This window comes from Mya arenaria, chromosome 6 (genome assembly GCF_026914265.1).
Source record: "Mya arenaria isolate MELC-2E11 chromosome 6, ASM2691426v1".
NCBI classification, from domain to species: Eukaryota; Metazoa; Mollusca; class Bivalvia; order Myida; family Myidae; genus Mya; species Mya arenaria.
The window spans coordinates 56277425-56295625 of record NC_069127.1 but is presented as its reverse complement, the minus strand read 5'-3'; the positions used below and the strand labels follow the sequence as shown (position 1 = coordinate 56295625).

The 18201-nt window shown below is 34.9% G+C and overlaps 1 protein-coding gene across 1 annotated transcript; it reads right to left on the bottom strand.

Annotated features, from left to right (window-relative positions):
- Positions 1–6975: 6975 nt before the first annotated feature.
- Positions 6976–17876, bottom strand: LOC128239328 (uncharacterized). The gene is made up of 10 exons (XM_052955930.1): positions 17752–17876; positions 16580–16702; positions 15855–16046; positions 14558–14652; positions 12344–12460; positions 10433–10465; positions 9552–9663; positions 8901–8943; positions 8013–8164; positions 6976–7297 (listed from the first exon to the last, which is right to left on the bottom strand). Exons 1-10 carry the CDS (start codon positions 17834–17836, stop codon positions 7230–7232), a joined length of 1020 nt encoding a protein of 339 aa, XP_052811890.1. The 5' UTR covers positions 17837–17876; the 3' UTR covers positions 6976–7229.
- Positions 17877–18201: the final 325 nt, after the last annotated feature.

The window sequence follows — 18201 nt, the reverse complement described above, 5'->3', positions numbered from 1 at the left end:
GTTTTCACCACAAACATTAGTTTCAACTCATCATTGAAGTACTTGGGGTTTACCTTTTCGTTTTTTTATTATTATTTGTTTTATTGATAAGTTTCCTAAAGTCAATGCATACTTTGATAAGATTTATCTTTTGCGTTTTACCTTTATTAAGAATTGTTGGGATAAGAGTGAGGTTTGTGCACATAAACTGGTTTAAACCCCCAGTAAATTTACATTTTACTGACCGTTCCAAGGCGGTACCTAACAATTCTTGATAAACATACCAATATATATATATAGTATTAATGCACTGTGCTGTTTGTAGAGTTGTGTGCCGTTCTATGTTTCTTGTTTGTGAATTTGTGTTCTATGTCTTTGGCGTTTGCCCATTGCCACTAAACCGGGTTTATGTTTAAACTTTTTGCTACTGAGCATGTTTCTGTACCTTTTTGCATATACATCAGGATACGCATCTAGTAAAAGCCATTCATTTTACCAATTATTTCTACACCGTTAGTATCAGTTAAAGAGGCTAGACTCGAGATGGTACAATTACTAGAAAAATAGTTTATGGTAAAATAACTAACTGTAAATTGACATCGTTGTGTACAACGCATTGAATCTTACTTACTGATGTATCACATCGCTTTCGATACACATCTTCGCGAGGCAGATTTTGCACAATTTGCTTTTGTCTGCCACGTCATTCCCAGTAATTTAAAACTAGTGTCAGTATATTTCTTTTCTCATAACATATATGGGGTAATCCCTTATGTAAACCCTTATGCGCTATTTCAAACGTGGAAACGCAGATGAGACAGCAACATGATCGTTTGGTTTATTTTTTTTAACTATGTAAAGTGATGTCTTATCGGCCTCCTACTTGCTCGCATTGGCAATTATATTGTTGTTTTCAGAAAATACTGTATATACCGATTTTTGGAACATCTGGTGTCTAGCCGCTTGAATATAAATACACAGAATAGATATATAATATATAATCAATACACTACCTCTGTCCTGAAAGGTAGTTCAGTGTAACGTGCGTCTTGTTAGCAAGGTTTGCTCTATTGAAAATCTCATTGATGTTGTGCAATGGTTCGAACACATAAAACGTGCCAGGATACTCTTGGAATATTGAACCAGTCAAAGAGGATCCAGTTCGCATGTAGGCTACGATTATGACGATCGCCTTATTGCTTAACCCACCCACAATGTTTTCTTGTTCGTTGGGCAAACTGGTTGTATAGTTTCTTGATTGTCCTTTGTCTTGATACTTTTGGACAAAAGGGTATTTTTCAAGTCTTGCCTTTGGACCATTGATTTCATTGCCCGGCTCATCCGAGTGTTCTTGATTGTGAAATATATTCAGTACTTTGATGTTGTTCAGTTTGTGATTGTCTAACTTTGAATTAATGCGTCCTTTTGTCATATTGGGTTGTTTTGTTGTTTTGCTGAGAACATCCAAAAACTGAAATGAAACTACAAACAGACATTGTTATTAGAGCAAAAATGACTACTAGTAGATAGTATAATTAAAATTAGGATCGGGATCTAAAGGGGCTCGCTTATGTTTATTTAAATGTACTTTTTTATGAGGACATAAAGTGTGGAAAGATATACTGAAGGCTGAACTAATTCAACAAATGTTGATATATGCTCAAATATAGATATATTGTCTTTGAAGTCTACGATTTTGAAAAGCGTTAGTAACTCGATTCAACAAAAGGTTTAAAGGTTTAGCTACCCCCACTTTATATATGAGTTCGCTCCCCACAACAACCAGGTTTTCATTGATTTTAATTGTATTTATTTCCTGTTTGTTTGGTATCAAATAGTAGCATTGTCATAATATTAGTGTTTTCAGATTCATTACCGTACAAAAAAAATCAATTTCGTCCAAAAACATGAGCAAGTGCTTTTAAACAAAGAAATATGCTTCATCTGTAAATCCCTTGTTTGTATCTGCACATTAACCCCCTTAAAGTTTTAAACCATGGAGATAAGGTATGTGAATGATACATTCCTATAGTTGACGATATTGCAAAAATGTTACTTACCATGACCTAAAAGGGGCATCGTTTTTTCATTATTCAGGTAAACACACGCCCAAGTAAAAACTGCAATTCCGAATACAATGGTGAAGCATCTCCAAAACATCTTGACTTTTATGGATTTGATAAGCATCTGAAAACAGATCAGATCAACTTTTTTATACCGTATATACACAATCTGGAAAAAAGGAGCATGCAATTCATACAATTGATAAATAATGACTGTATCGATTTAACTGTGACTGTTCATTGACGAAAGCAAATAATGGTAGGTGAAACACTATCAACGCTCCTTTATATCAGTATGGATTAAGAGCCATTATATTGTTAGTTTAAGCATATTTACTTAGTTCATATTTACAAAAATAACAGTTCATGTGTACAACAACAGAAAGTTGAAATAGATTGGAAAACGAGCAATATATTTGCTTATACTAATTCCTTTCCATATAGGAGTGTACAGTAACGAAATGACAGAAAACCATTGTATGTCCCATACATCATTTGTACACTTGAGTGGAGGTCTAATAATAGTGGCATTCATCTTATCTAAGGCTGCACGAGAATTATCAATTTTTAAAATCCTAAGAATGAAAATCATCTGTCATGCTTTGTTGTTGATTGAAGATATGCGAGATTGTCATTTGCCATCTGAAAAGAAGGTCACCCCAAGACGTTTATGGGTGCTAAATTGAGGAACGTTGTCGAGATAAAGGAATGGGTGATGTTGATTCTGAAGTTTACGAGAAAAAAGAACATATTCAGTCATAGATAGATTAAAAATTACAAGCCATTTCTTCGACCAAGATACTATTTGAGGCATATCATGTTTGAGCACGGCTGTAGAAGCTACGAGATCTTCGACAATAATGTTAAGACTGGTGTCATTTGCGAATAGACGAGTGTTTGCCTGAATGTCATTGACAACGTTATTAGTAACTTATTACTGAAGATGAGGAAAGGTGATCTATCATTGATGAACACCAGTGTTTATAGTGAGGATCTTTGAAACAAAGTGTGATTATACTACCCGTTGTTTGCGATCAGAGAGATAAGAGGAAACCCAATGAAGAAGCGAACCAGTTATTCCATTGCATGACAGCTGATGGATAAGTTCATGATGCCAAACTCGGTCGAACGTGATTGATACACCTCAAAGACAGCCCGTACTTCTTTCCCTTCATCTTAAAGGTTTTGCTGACGTCGTTGTAAAAGAAAGCTAGCCGATTGACGCTAGAATCGCCATTGATGAAACCAGATTGAAAGGATGTGAGTACACTATTTGAGATGCAAAGCTGTGGTGGTATTTGTAGATGCAGCGCTCCATGAGTTTGCATAGACAATATAAAAGTGATATTGGTATATAATTGCAGGGTCTGGAAGTGTCAGGGTTATTTTTAAAAAGGGGGAGACGTTTGCCAGCTTCCACTGAGTAGCGAAAGTTGAGTTTGTCAGCATTTTGTTTAAGAAGCACGAGAGTATAAATGAGTATGAATTATCAACTAATCCAGGGGCCATATTCATTAAGCTTTTTAGTGAAAATGTTCTACTAAGTTTTTCTTTTCGGACTTTTAACAAGGTGTATTTTTGATACTGTATTTTGTTTCATCAAATTTGTTCATATGCCTTTGTTATTAGATGTTTTTCTTGCTTATTTTCATATTATGGGTGTAAAAAACATATATGATAAGATAAAATATTTTTTCAATAGAATACAAAACATTTCAAATTACATGTCCCTGTAAAAAAAACAACTGTAACACCAAGGTTTCTTGAAAATTCATTTTAATCCTCAATACTTTTCAATGCAATAATGAAGAAAAATGTTGTTTTCTTTTTCGCAAATGAAAATACAGCTTAAACCCAGTGAGAGCCTGTTTCGCTGACAAATCCATGGTAACTTCAAAATTTAAATGGCTTGTTTTTGCAATTCCAATATATTATTTTCATTCAGTGACACTCTTATTCAAAATCAATAGATATACATGTATAACAAAGATAAATTTTGAGTGATAAACCTTTAACTATTCTTTCAAATAATGCATTTATGGAAAATATCAAATACCGATAACAAGATTGTAACCGTGTATTTTATAGCTGAAAACGTAAAAATATTGAATGATTGGCGAATGCTAAAATATTTACTGTGATCTACTATAGTCTCACAAGGTAGATATACCATGTTTTCTGCACCTTTCTTTAAAATTAAACTCCTATTCTTCATAAGAACTTTTGTCATCAACATTTATAAGTCCATTTTTGTATATCAAAACATTAATTGTGGGAAATTTTATTTGGGAGTAAGAGTGCATACTTAAACATACAGTTCAAGAATTTAAGAAAAGGCACGATGATGCCAGGGACTCATTTGGCATGGGGATGACAGACGGGAGTTTTCAGCATGGCTATAAATTCATCTGAAATCTCCCTCCGGAATAAAAAGTTGTATTGCCTTCTTTTTTTAAAAAAGGAGCATAAAACTGTCTTTCTAAAGGTATTTTGTTACATTTACTGATTGTGTTTTTTTAATTAATACCTACAGTCCATATAACAGTGTTTTGAACGTCGAAAAATGTTTTTAAAATGAAAGTCAATGAAGAATTAAAGTGCGCTACTTGCGTCATCGACATCATCATGAAAACTTCATAGCTCAACAGAAATCCATTTTCCATTGTAAGTACATACCTTAGTGCGTGTAAGTTCAACACTATGCTTATATATGAGCAATTATATCCTTTTAACTTCACGTGCAATGTTGTATTTTACGTATTTCTGTCAGTAACCGTTTCTTTCACAAGCATAAATCCTTATACTGAAGTCACCAAATCAAAAGACTAACATAACTATTGTTAAACCATATGTTATGTCATGAATATTTAAGCATCATCGATTCTACTTCTCCCAACATTTATTGCGCTTTAGTGCCAACCTCGGCAGAAAAAGACATTTGTAGATTTTACCAATTGTTGACTAATATAACAGTATGGATCGAGAGTCAGTTCGCTGTAAGCTATTGGAAATTAGTAGCTAAGAATCACTGCGATGACTTATCTGAAAGCAGGTATATTGATTCTTAAAACAAACATCAGGTATATTTACCAATTAGATACAAATCTTTTTGCAAATAGTAGCTACTAATATCGTCTTTGTACTTTAGATTTGAACTCCTGATTTTTGTTATATTATCCATTTTGTGCAATATATACTTGATGTCACAATATAGGCTGTATTTGTGTTTAGGCCATACTGTTCTTTAAGTTTTTTGTTAAAGGTCAAGACCAATAAACCTAATAAAAAACAAACAGTCATTTCAAAGAAACGGAACAAACAACAGAACTTTACTGTGATAAGACTCAATGCATTATTCAAATGTTTTAATGTGTTAAAACGAAATATAAGTAACCAGAGGGCAAAAATGGCCATATATCGTTATTTGTTAGTGGGTCAACTGGGGAGCATTTCTGTGAGATTATTTTAAAATCAGACCAGCGGATAATGAGGAGATGATTTTCAAAGTTTTCCATATATACATATAGTGAAAAGTAGCACCGCCCTCTGGCGGCCATGTTGTTTTTACGAATCAAGGAATATTTCTGTGAATTTATTTGATAATTAGGCCAGCGGATACTGAGGAGAAGATTTTCAAAAAACAAACATATAGACATATAGTGAAAAATTGCGCCGCCCACTGCCAGCCCGGTGTTTTTACGAACCGACAAGATGTGAAGGACTTTGATACAGGGTCACCTAAGGAGCATTTATGTGGAAATCAGACCAGCGGTTTCTTAGAGAAAGATTTTCAAAGTTTTTCCTTTTGGTTGCTTTGGCAACCAAAGTTTTGTATGGAGCAACTTTCAATTTAGCAATCTGGAAGATGATCACACGAGGAACTTTCCTGTTATGTTAAATTGAAATTGTCCCAGTGGTTTTGGAAAAAAAGTTGTTTAAAGTAAAATGTTGACGACGAACGGACGGACGACAGACAAACATCCAGTCACTCTTTGTGCTCATGTGGGCCTAAAACCAAACAAATATCCTACTTCGACATTTTCATAAGTAGAAACATTTTTGAGAAGTTGATGTATTTCAAAACAATAGGATGATTAAATCTCGTTCCAGTTGACAATCATCACGGGCTAGCACAACGTTTTAAAGAGTGATGCGAAAGCTTTGTTCGAGTCAACTTGTAAAGCATACGAGTCGAGGACCTTTTTATCACCTTTTTGGACTTCAACATTTAACATTGTGCATGCAATGAGGACTGTTTCTCACAAAAATCATAACCTGTGCTAACTGATACTCTTGTGGTGGTTTAATTATCGGAAAATCCAAAGGAAAAAGATAAACCAATGTGATACAGCATAGTGTGGCAATATGACGGCTAAGTCACTTGACGCTTATTTAGTATTCATATAATAAATCTCAAAAAGAAAAAGATAAACCAATGTGATACAGCATAGTGTGGCAATATGACTGCTCAGTCACTTGACGCTTATTTTGCATTCATATAATAAATCTCAAAAAGAAAAAGATAAACCAATGTGATACAGCATAGTGTGGCAATATGACTGCTCAGTCACTTGACGCTTATTTTACATCTGGTTGAGAGCGGTATTGATAAAACACATGCGAATAACCATATCGTTGTCAGGTCAACGACAGATACTTGTCTTTCAAGAGAAATCAGATCTCAAAGATAATATTCAATTAATCTTAGTTTATCACAAAACGTTGTTTTTTCCTCATAGTGATTAAAACCCAGGCACTCGTGGACACTTAACAAATTTACAAAATAGCAAGGCTTTGTTATTGTTGTTTCGCTCTTGTTTCGTTTTGGTTTATTTTATTGTTAAATATCACGGACCTATCATAGGGCCTTTAAAATATGAACGTCAGAGCGGAGTTGGTATATTGCTTACAGAAAAGAAAAATAATGCACTCATTTCTCTTCAAAACATATTTATTAACAAATACTTTTTTACAAACTAGCACGATATTGGCAGATTCAGTCAGATGGTGTGATTGTTTAAGTTGTTTATTATTATTTTATCATCGACTCACAAGAAAACCGGATTTTTTAAGGAATCAACCGAAATTAGTTGGCACATACGTAAATTTTGCTTGTGTGTAAAATATTAAACGGTTTTGGAGAATAATTAATTAGTTTTTGGAGACTAATGCTGCCCTCGAAATTTTCTACGCGATCGAAGCCGCTTTGTCAATCATCCGCTTCAGTGCTGTTGGTTGGAAACCGTTGTTGGTAGCTGCAACATGAAAGGCATGAATTTAGAATGCGTTCGGTAAAAATTGAAAACAAGTCATTCAATCTGAGTATATGATATCAAAGCATATATATAAACATTAATGTTGTGAGCTTGACGAAGGAAATTGTGTAGTATTGTTGTTGACTTCTGCCAAGTTCGCTCATTCCTTTGGCCGCACGTGTTGGATCAAATATACGCTTTTTGAATACGATCTAAAGTGAATCACATGGCGTCTGCGATCAAACGAGTTGGCAGAATCTAACTATAACAGTTCACGGCTTTACTAACATTAGGGGTTACTAACAGCAGGTGAACCTGCCAATCTCCTAACTGTCTAATTTAAAATCGCCCAGAAAAAAGGCTCCATTACAAATTTTATCATATTATTAAGACGAGTCTCAGAAAAAGGTCCAAGTATGAAAACGTATCGCAAAGGAAAATGTTCACTGCAAAACCAGTTAAAACCGAAGAATTTCCTAGTATCTTGTCTTAACTCATCAAATAAAGTGCAGCTCGAATTGTTATTGATTTTCCTTTGAAATAATTATGATGACGAGGTATTGCCTAACCAAAGCCAAACGTAATGTTATTATTTACACTTGCCAAAGCATTTTCCAGTCGAATTGTTATTGATTTTCCTGCAAAATAAGATGACGACGTATTGCCTTTCCAAATTGACTCGTTATACCTTATAGATATTATTAAGTTCACTTGCCGAACAATGTTCCTGTATATCCAAACCAATCCCAGCAGCCCTGTGGGTTGGTGGCGGACTTTATGGTCTGAGGGTAAAGGATGATGATGTCATTCAGTTCCGCCACCTCGTTGTAGCCTCCGTGACGAACATAGGCATCCGCGATACGGTCACTTGAAAATAACATATTTATTTGTTGTTGTTAAGTTTATAAAGGTCTGCCCGCACCATATAATGGCTCCAGTATGGCTTGACCCTTTCACAAGTGTGACTAAAACAAACCTTTGAAGCCAAGGGGAAGTTTTTGTCCCAGCCGGTTGATGGGAAATTCGCCAAAGAAGTAATTTTCTACCCAAATTACCGCGAAACCTGCGATGAATGACTTCATAGGTGGTCCCACAGCTCTGACTTATTGGTATGGTATCTCTGGTCTTAACTAGTTGTATTTTAGAGATTTGATTTGAAATTTATCTTAAAAATCATTTACTTGTAAGAATGGTATATTTTAAACAAAATGCAGTGTTCCAGTTAGGTCTAATTAGCAGGGGGAGGGGGGCACCCCGCAGCCCTTTTCCAGCACCCTGCTTCCTTTTTACCAGACCCTGCAGTGCCCTTTTGTTTGACATGCTCGATTTTCATAAATAAGTTAATATACATAATTTTGACACTATTATTCATAACAAACTGTTAAAATCGAAAGTATTTAAAATTCATACACAATAAGAATTGAACATTGGCCCTAAAAAGTACCCCATTAAGGCTCATTCAATGCGCACCATAAGTGCCCTTTCTGACCAAGTACCCAGGCGATGTTATGAGATCACCACAATAAGAAAAACATTTTGTTATTAATAGATCTATAGTCTGTTTCATAATAGAACAGTTATCAAATATCTGTTTGTCACTTACTGGTACATTGCGCAGCCATGGAATGCCACATGGAGCTTGCATTCTGTTGAAATAAAGAACTTGTTGACGTATGATGTTTCCCATCATTTCTATTAGTTTGCCTCATTGTCCGAATCTAACATAAAGTGTTGGTATAATGCCATTAAGTTATTGCAATTATTTTTCAAACACACTTAAGCATACGACAGTATTCAATTACATCGAACGGTATATCTATACACTTGTTCAATACATTATGAAATACAGATATCCGAAAACACTAATATTGTGCCAATAAAATAATGAAAATAAAATGAAAAATATCGGGACAAGTCCTGTTATAACAATAAACGACACAAGGTTCTAACGGACACTAAACGAAAAACACAAAACGCCACAGTACAATTATGACATTAAAAGGCATTCGTCGGGACCTTCGGAAAATAATTCGAGACAACGAGCATTCGTTATAACCGAAATACAAACTAAACCCAACCCGATTTCGATTAAGCGAGTTTGGATTAGCTCTGTAATTAATATGGGGCTTACCACATTGGAACGGTCAGTGATATAGGAAGTTCACGGGGGTTTAAACTAGTTGAAGGGCTGGAATTGTTGCCTTTTTAAGTTTACAAAGGGGACAATCTTAAATTTGAAGTGTAAATAACGTACTCTTTGTTTTGCTCGCGCATCCAGAAGGTACATACACATAGCCATCGTTGGCCATACTGTACATTGAGGGGGTTGATACGTAGAAGAAATCTGATTGGCTGAAACTCTTGAGCTAAATATAGAACACAATTCACGAACCATATGAATAAATCAAAACAAAAAGTTTCAATTCCCATTTTATGTCTTTAAACTGAAAACCTAACCTCATTCCAATTGGTAAAATATGAGATAGTTAGCCTAATTACCATTTTTTTTTTAAATTAAATCCTCGGCGAACACAGTGTAAGTAGTTAATTCAGTAGTTGACAGTACGAATATCAAACAACGTCCAAAGTACCGTCAACAATTTTATCTTTTGCTAAATTATTATTTGCCTTTTCAGAACGTTCCTCATTCCTTATTCAAAATATATACTTAGCCATGATTGGAATATTGAACGGTAAAATTTCCAAATGTCAAATAAAAAATATGTATATCAAAATGTGAAGAATACTGGTTAATTTTTTATAAAGAAATACGACATCACATTAGTATCTCTCCCTCTCTCTCTTTGTCTCGCTCTCTCTGTCTGTCTTTCTCTCTCTCTCTCTCTCTCTCTCTCTCCCCCCCCCCCCTCTCTCTCTCTCTCTCTCTGACAGACAAGACAGACAGACAGACAGACAGACAGACAGACACATACTTTCTCTCTCTCTCTCGGTTTCGTTAAAACAAAATTAAACATGTTCTCAGCTCACAAACGCTTTAAATGAAACAAAAAGATATGGCTTCACCAGGCACCAAAATACACATAATTGCTATTTGGAAACACGAAACTCACAAGAAAGCAACCTCGAAAAATAAAAATATATAAAGTGTTTAAAAGCTTCTAAACAAACACTTACCATTCCCCTTTGCTGTGTCTGAGCTGTAGGTTTCTGAAGAAATAAGAGCAAGTCTGAAAGTCTATGAAAACCATATTACATCCTGAAAATTGAACTGTTTATTACCTCCATAAAACATTTTTATCAGCAACATAAACCACGGTGATTGTTTTCGACTTTAAAGACCGCCACTTGATCACGTGAATAGTAATTATAAATCATACAAATATGGAAACATGGCGGTCGTAAGTTGTCATTTGCTGTTGAACGATGACACATGTTAATTGGAATGCAGAGTTCAAATCAATATGAACATGATTTGTAATTCTAAGACTCTGAAAGGATATTAATTGTTTTGCTCAGAAGAAAATACTAACATAATTCACAATGAATAATTGAGATATTCTGGATAAAGATTAGAATGTTGATATACAGAGTAATATACAGAGTGACACTCTTATTCAAAATCAATACATACACATGTATAACAAACATCAATTTTGACAGATAAACCTTTAACTACTTACTAAATAATGCATTTATGGAAATTAAATATCAATTACTAAAAAACAGATTGTAACCGTGTATTTAATAGCAGAAAGCGCAAAAATATTAAATGGTTGGTGAATGCTAAAATATTAACTGTGGTCTACTAAAGTCTCATATGGTAGCAATACCGTGTTTTATGCTCATTTATTTCAAATTAAACTCGGTATCCTTCATAAAAACATTGTTTTCGACAGTTATTCATCCTTCATTGAACATTGAAACAATGTTATTAATTGTGGTAAATCTTATCTGGAAGTAAGAGTGCATCTTAATTTAAGCATTGACCTTTTCCATACTCTATAAAGGGCCTTCCACAGTCCAAAGTCGTTTGAAGAACCATTACAGAATGTTTTAGAAATAATTGTTTGGTCAAGTTTTTAGGTTCCATATTTAGCAACCATAATTCATATGTCCGTTGTATACAAAATTAATATTTTCTGTGTAAAAATAATCGGTACATCCCAATTAACAACGCTTTGTGGTGATTGCAGCTATTTTAAGAAAGATATTCGCTATTTTGTAACCAGGAAATGAATTTTATCCACTGTTTTTCATTATTTTATAAACAATCTTTCTTATTTTAGAATATATCATAAATTGCTCACAAGTCATTGTTGATTAGGTAGTTTGGGGCATGTTGACATAAACACATATTTACATTGTCGACACACTATTCTGAGAAAAAAATGCTTTTAGTCCAAAATCTGATAAATAAATTGTAAAATTTTGTCAGCTCTTTATTACCCCAAAACATGACACGAAGGATGTATGTTTACTCTATAAATAGATTGTTCCTAAAAACTAAATAAACTTAAGTCAAACATTGTCTACAATACATACATATTGAAAGATTATTTTCATTCATGATAGACTCCGTATGAAAACATTAATAGATATATAGCTCAAGCAGTTCGATTGACACGTGCTTTAAACCCTTCCATTACGCCTATACTTAGAGAATTATAGTAAATAGTATGCCACGTGTTTAGCCCATCCATTAGACGTATACTGCGATAACTAGTACCAAGTATACCACGTGTTTTGCGATTACTAGTGACATTTTGAGTACATCACATGCATTATACTCTGAGTACTAGTAGGCAGTATAACTAGTGTTTTATTCCTCCATTGGGCATATTCTCTGAGAACCTATTAGAAGTATTCCATGTTATATACCCCTGTATTTGGCCTTTATCCAGAGCACAAGTAAGCAGTACCCCTCTTAGAACTTGTTAGCAGTAAAACACTTGCTTAATCCCTATATAATGTCTACACTCTGAGCACTAGTGACCAATATAGCACGAGTTCTATCCATACATTAGGGCCTATTCTCTAATCACAAGTAAGCAGTATACCACGTGATTTTCCCCACAATCCACATACCTGCAGCTGCCCGCCATATATGTGGTTGAGCAGGTCATATGCAGCATTATAGCCACAGTTGTTGATGAAATTCGATGACTGCAGTTGGCCGCACGCTCCACCAAAGTTGTCTGTAATCTAGCAACCAGTTAAAGTGATAGTCTGAATTCTTATTTATTTTAGTTCGACTCTGAAGACAGGTATAAGTTGAAACAAATTATCTTCGATTCCGTTTTCTCAGTAATTACTAGTAGTGGTGTCAATTTGCAGAGAGGCCATAACTCGCGATCTTCATCTTAAGTCATTTGGTTAAAGGTGCACTCTCACAGATTATCCGTTTTACCAACTTTTTTTCTTGGAATGAACCAATCTTTAAGAAAATATCTGGAAATCAGTGATATAAATCTGGTGACAAAATCGCAATTTTTACCAATGATGTCCCAAAATTGTAGGTTTATGGCTTAACGCGTTGCGAACGCCTTGCGAACGCCTTAAGAAAAATGAAATATCTGGAAGTTTTCAAACAATTGAGATCTGGTGCAGTGATTATGAACAGTCTCAAGTCTGAGTTCAGACTCAAGACTCATTATGGTAAAACTTCATTTCATTGTAATTTTCCTTCTATCAAAGCATTGATGGTGAAATTTGCTGAAATATATTACTATTTGAATGTTTTACAATTATTTATATATTTTTTTTTTGTAAAAGAAATGGAATAAATATGATACTTTGTAATTCAATAATAGTGATTTTCTGAGTCTGAGTCTAGACTTGGACTTGAGACTGTTCGTAATCATGGCCCCAGTTCTATTGCAAGGTATCTAATATGACTAAAGTGAAGGCACGGATAACAAAATGAGTTAGAGAAAAACATTCTTTATTGAGTAGCTGATTGAAAGCCGCTGAAACACCCCTAAGATTGTCAGAAAGCAGCGCCGCGGTGAATATTTAAGTCACTCTAGATCAATCGGAACACTTCGGCCAGTATCTTTCTCGAAGCTTGCCGGAGATGGCCGAGTTGTTACGATTGACTCTAGATCAATCAAAGCGATAGAATTCGGCCTCTTTACAACACAATTTTATAATAAATGATTTAATCGCATATGCAACATTTACATTCTTCAAGCGTAAAACGCTTCTTTTTAAATGTAACTCATTTAGTTGTTCCTTTAAATGAAATACATATATAAGCAAGAAACAGCAGTTGTCAGCAAGCATATCAGAAAAAGCGATCATACGTTCAATTGTGCAACAGGTCAATGAAATACCTTCTCTTTAAAGTACAACTTAATAATTCAACGGCGATAGATATTTACACTACTCAAGCCATATTTAGGCACTCCTTTTTCACATTCCAATGAAGTGGTATGCATAACCTTATCATTTTAATTAAAGCTGCACTTTCACAGATTGAACGTTTTGACACTTATTTATTTTTTTGTCTTGGAACGAGCGAATTTATGCGAAAATGCATAGAAATCAGTGATATAAGACTGCTGACAAAACATCAAATCGCAGATTTTCAAAAATTCAGAAGTTCAAAAATTGATGTTTTATGCATTATTCTTAAACCGTTTATAACGCTTTTAGCCATAAAACATTACTTTTTAAACTTAAATATAAAAATCTGCGATCTAGTTTTTGTCAGCAGTCTTATATAACTGGTTTTCATGCAGTTTCGCAAAGAAATGGCTCGTTCCAGAACAAAAAAAGGTTGTTAAACCGTTCAATCTGTGAGTGCAGCTTTAAAGTACACCTTAATAATTCAACGGTGATACATATTTACACTATTCAAGCCACATTAAGATAGTCCTTTTTCAGATTGAACATTCCAATGAAGTGGTTTGCATATCAATTTATTTAAAGTGACGCTCTTACTCAAAATCAAAACATACACATGTATAACAAACATCAATTTTGACTGATAAACCTTTAACTACTTACTAAATAATGCATTGATGATTTTTTTTAATTACTCATAACAATATTGTCAACGTGTATTTAATAGCAGAAAGCGCAAAAATATGAAATGATTGGTGAATGCTAAAATATTTACTGTGGTCTACTTGCGTCTAATAAGGTAGAAATAACTTGTATGCTCATTTCTTTCAAATTAAACTCGGTATCCGTTATAAGATCCATTGTTTTTGACATTTATTTATCCTTTTGGAACTTTAAAACAATATTATTAATTGTGGTAAATCTTATCTGGGAGTAAGAGTGCTTCTTTAATACCTGCCCGTGTTCAGAACTGACGTTGAAGACGGTTTTGATGTTACTGCTCGGATTTACAAAGTGGCCATAAAAGTCTGCTATCTTTTGTCCGATGCCTGAAAGACATAAGTATTCACGCGTTGAAGTTTTATAGGGTTAGACATTTTTTTTTTATTTCGTGCAAAATGCTTGTAACAATTATTTAAATTTATCACAGATACAAATAAGAGCTGATAAATATATATACAGTCGAACCCCGTTGGCTTGAACTCGCTTGGCTCGAATTTCTCGTTGGCTCGAACTCCTCATTCATGTCATTGGATGTAAAGGACCTCTTTCTTTTAAACTAAAGCAAAGTCTTTCCGCTTGGTTCGAAATCACCGAGGCTCACCGAGGCTCGAGGTATTTTCGTATATCCCTTTAAGTTCGAGCCAACGGGATTCGATTGTATATACATTAAAATAAACATATATTTAAAATTTTACGAACTACTTCTTCTGATGTACCGGCATACGTCCGAAGATGTTATCGAAATGTTTTTATATTGTATTTTTTTTTAAATCACATAAAATACGAGTATACTGTACATAAAGAGAAGCATTGACTTCCTTATATATATCATATAAACGTTATACCATGGTTTCCAATGTTCCCTATTTATTGTGATCACGTTGAAAATCACGTCATATTTTCCGGTTACGTCAAATTTACCACCACGATTTCTAAAAGTCTTATTGTAGCAAAGGAAAATATCCGGCTTTTTATCAAAACGTTTGAAATAATGTATGTACTCCTCAGGTTTGATGGGAAAGCCAACTTTGTCAAGACTTTCCTGGACTGTTACAATTTCGAGCTTTCACTTAACAATGTATGTATGTACTAGTATATCTTTAGACCTTGCGGTCAAGGACAACCAGTGGAAGTGCAAGCACTTATTTCCATTATTTCCGTTGTTTTTGCTGAAGAGACACTAAGCGAAAGAGACATTGCTGGGATACAAGGAAGTACGGGTGCGATACCCTAGCTCTTTTCGAAGATACCATTTGGTTCTTTTACGTGCTTGGTGTAAAGCACCGATACACGAGGTACAACTTTCCTGGGTTAAACCAGTACTAAGTACAACAGTTTTCCAAGCACTACCCTTTAAATGTTTACCCTTTAAATGCCTAGCGCCAGGCAAGGGAGATTCTTGTACCAACGTATTCCGGTATGACGCAGCCAGGGATCGAACCCACGAACTCCCGCTCCGCAGGCTGACGCCTAAACAACTAGGCCACGGAGACGGTATATAGGCCAACAATGGACAAGTTTAACCTACCAGGATTGATGACGGAGTCCAGTTTGCCGTTGTATATGTACACTCTGTCGTGGCTCATATGGGAGGTGGCATCAATGTTGCCCACCAGAGCACCAGCGGAAGTTGTCGCCTCCAGCTGCGCAGGGGATACCAGGTTTGGGGCACTCATGCAGCTCAGAGAGGAACCCACCGATCCCGCGCATGCGAACGGTACTGTTTGGGTGAGGTTTAAATGTTAATTAGTTGTTATTGCGGGAATCTGTATTTCTAGCAGTGTTTAAGCAATTAGGGTTTCAGCACACATGTATTTTGCAAACATGCAGATTAGAAAGAAACCAAAACAAGCCGAGCAGTTAAAAGCTCACGTGATAAATGGCTATAATTAAAGAATGGTGGTTTGTTAATTATGGTGTCACCCCTCTTAATTAAGGGCCAGCCTGCTGGACGTTTATGATACACATTGTTTTGATGTTCATGCTACTGTTTGCAAATGGAATGACAGTACGACGTTTTAAAGCATTGCAAAAAGACTATGTTTACTAAACCCTAAAGCCACGATTAGCTTCTGAACGCATTTAGTTTGAAAACATCAAAAGAACGCCAATAATTGATGTAAAAGTATCAACTGTCAAACTGCCCTGAAGCTGATTTTTTTTTCAAATGATATATTGTTTTGATCTGATGGTACAAGAACTACTGTGAAAGCTCATTATAAATACTTTGAAATATCGCACTCAGGTACCTACCTCCAGCTATTAATCCTACACCCATTATGTCTCGGGAAAAGATCACGTGCATCTGGGTTGCCATGGCAGCCCCCGAAGAAATTCCGGAAACGGAAATTTTAGTCTGGTCCACATTGAAAGATTCTGCAAATACAGTATAAACGCGTTATTTCGAACTCTGTTATCACGATGCTCTGCTTCGAACTTTTTTCCGAATATTTTGGGTTTAGTAAGACATCTTTTGCATTTCGGTTATATGGAATGTATTTTCCGACGTCCCAACGTCTTCGGCATAGCGAATTTTCATTGTATAGACGTCTGGATAAGCACATGTTTAATTGAAACTTAAAAAAGTAGGTTTCCGATCATGTATATATGCTGCTTGGTATTTTATGTAATATGCAGAGACAATTTTGTTGAAATTTCGTATTTTCACAAGTGGCTTAGCTATGCTTTTATATGGTCACGGGTAAAATAAATGTTGATCTTACACCGAAAATCAACACATTTGCTGTTTCTTTTATGAAAAGAAAATTGATATACTGGTCAGTGCGATTTGGGAACTCGCGAGAGAAACACAACGTTATGACATCTTATTTTACAGATGCCTTTTTAAGCAATTTTAACCCTGTCGAGATTTCATGGAAAAGACCAAAAACTGTTTGTATTAAGTTTCGTATAACTATATAACAGCCGAACAGAAGGTTAGTCAAAGTCAACTTTTTAAAAGTACACTAAATTTAAAGGGATTCGCTCATATTTTGTATCACTTTTTTCGGTTATGCATCTGAAAACAGTTTTCAAAAGTTATATTTTACTCTATGATAACGAAATTGCAGAAAAAAAAAACACATTTAAAGCTTAAACAATATTCTGGTTTAGTGGGTTGCGAAACAACACCGGAACAGTCAAGGAAAAAAATAGAAAACTGACAACACATTATCACTCCTACAAGCACGCAAACATACTTCAGGATAACTTAACCGTTTTTTTGCCTTTTGTTGAATCGGCTTACAAATGCTATTCAAAATCGTATACTTCAAAGGCAATATTTCATAGCATATACGTATATCAAAATTTGTTGAATGGTTCTAGCCGTCTTAGTTTTAATACTCCTAATAAATCGTCAAACTTTATTCCCTCATACTAAAAAGCGCATTTTCCATTAACATGAGCGAGTGAAAGGGACTTACCAAGTGGGTTACCGCTCCCGAAGAAAATAAACTGTTCCGAAGGTCCAAATAGGACAAATATTGCCAACAAAAAAGTCAGATCCATGATGGCGGGAGGGATGACTAAGCAAATTTAAAGTGTTCTGATAGCGTTGCAATGCATATCAGGACAAGATAAGAGGTCGTTTTAAGATCTTGTCATGCATTGATGTTATATATGAGCTTTCATGGATGCAAAACAAAAGAGGACGAATCCTACGTGACTTATAGGTTATATCGAAAAGTTACTAACATAAAAAGTGAAATAATGATGATATCTTGATGAAATATCGTGATTTTTCCCTATCACTAGTACATGAGCTGTATGTTCACACTACAGTATTCTTGATTAAACTAGAATGAAATGTAAAGTTGAGAGCTCGTACACCGATTGAAACCCCCAGTGATCGAGTTCTTACTTAGTTTTCAATA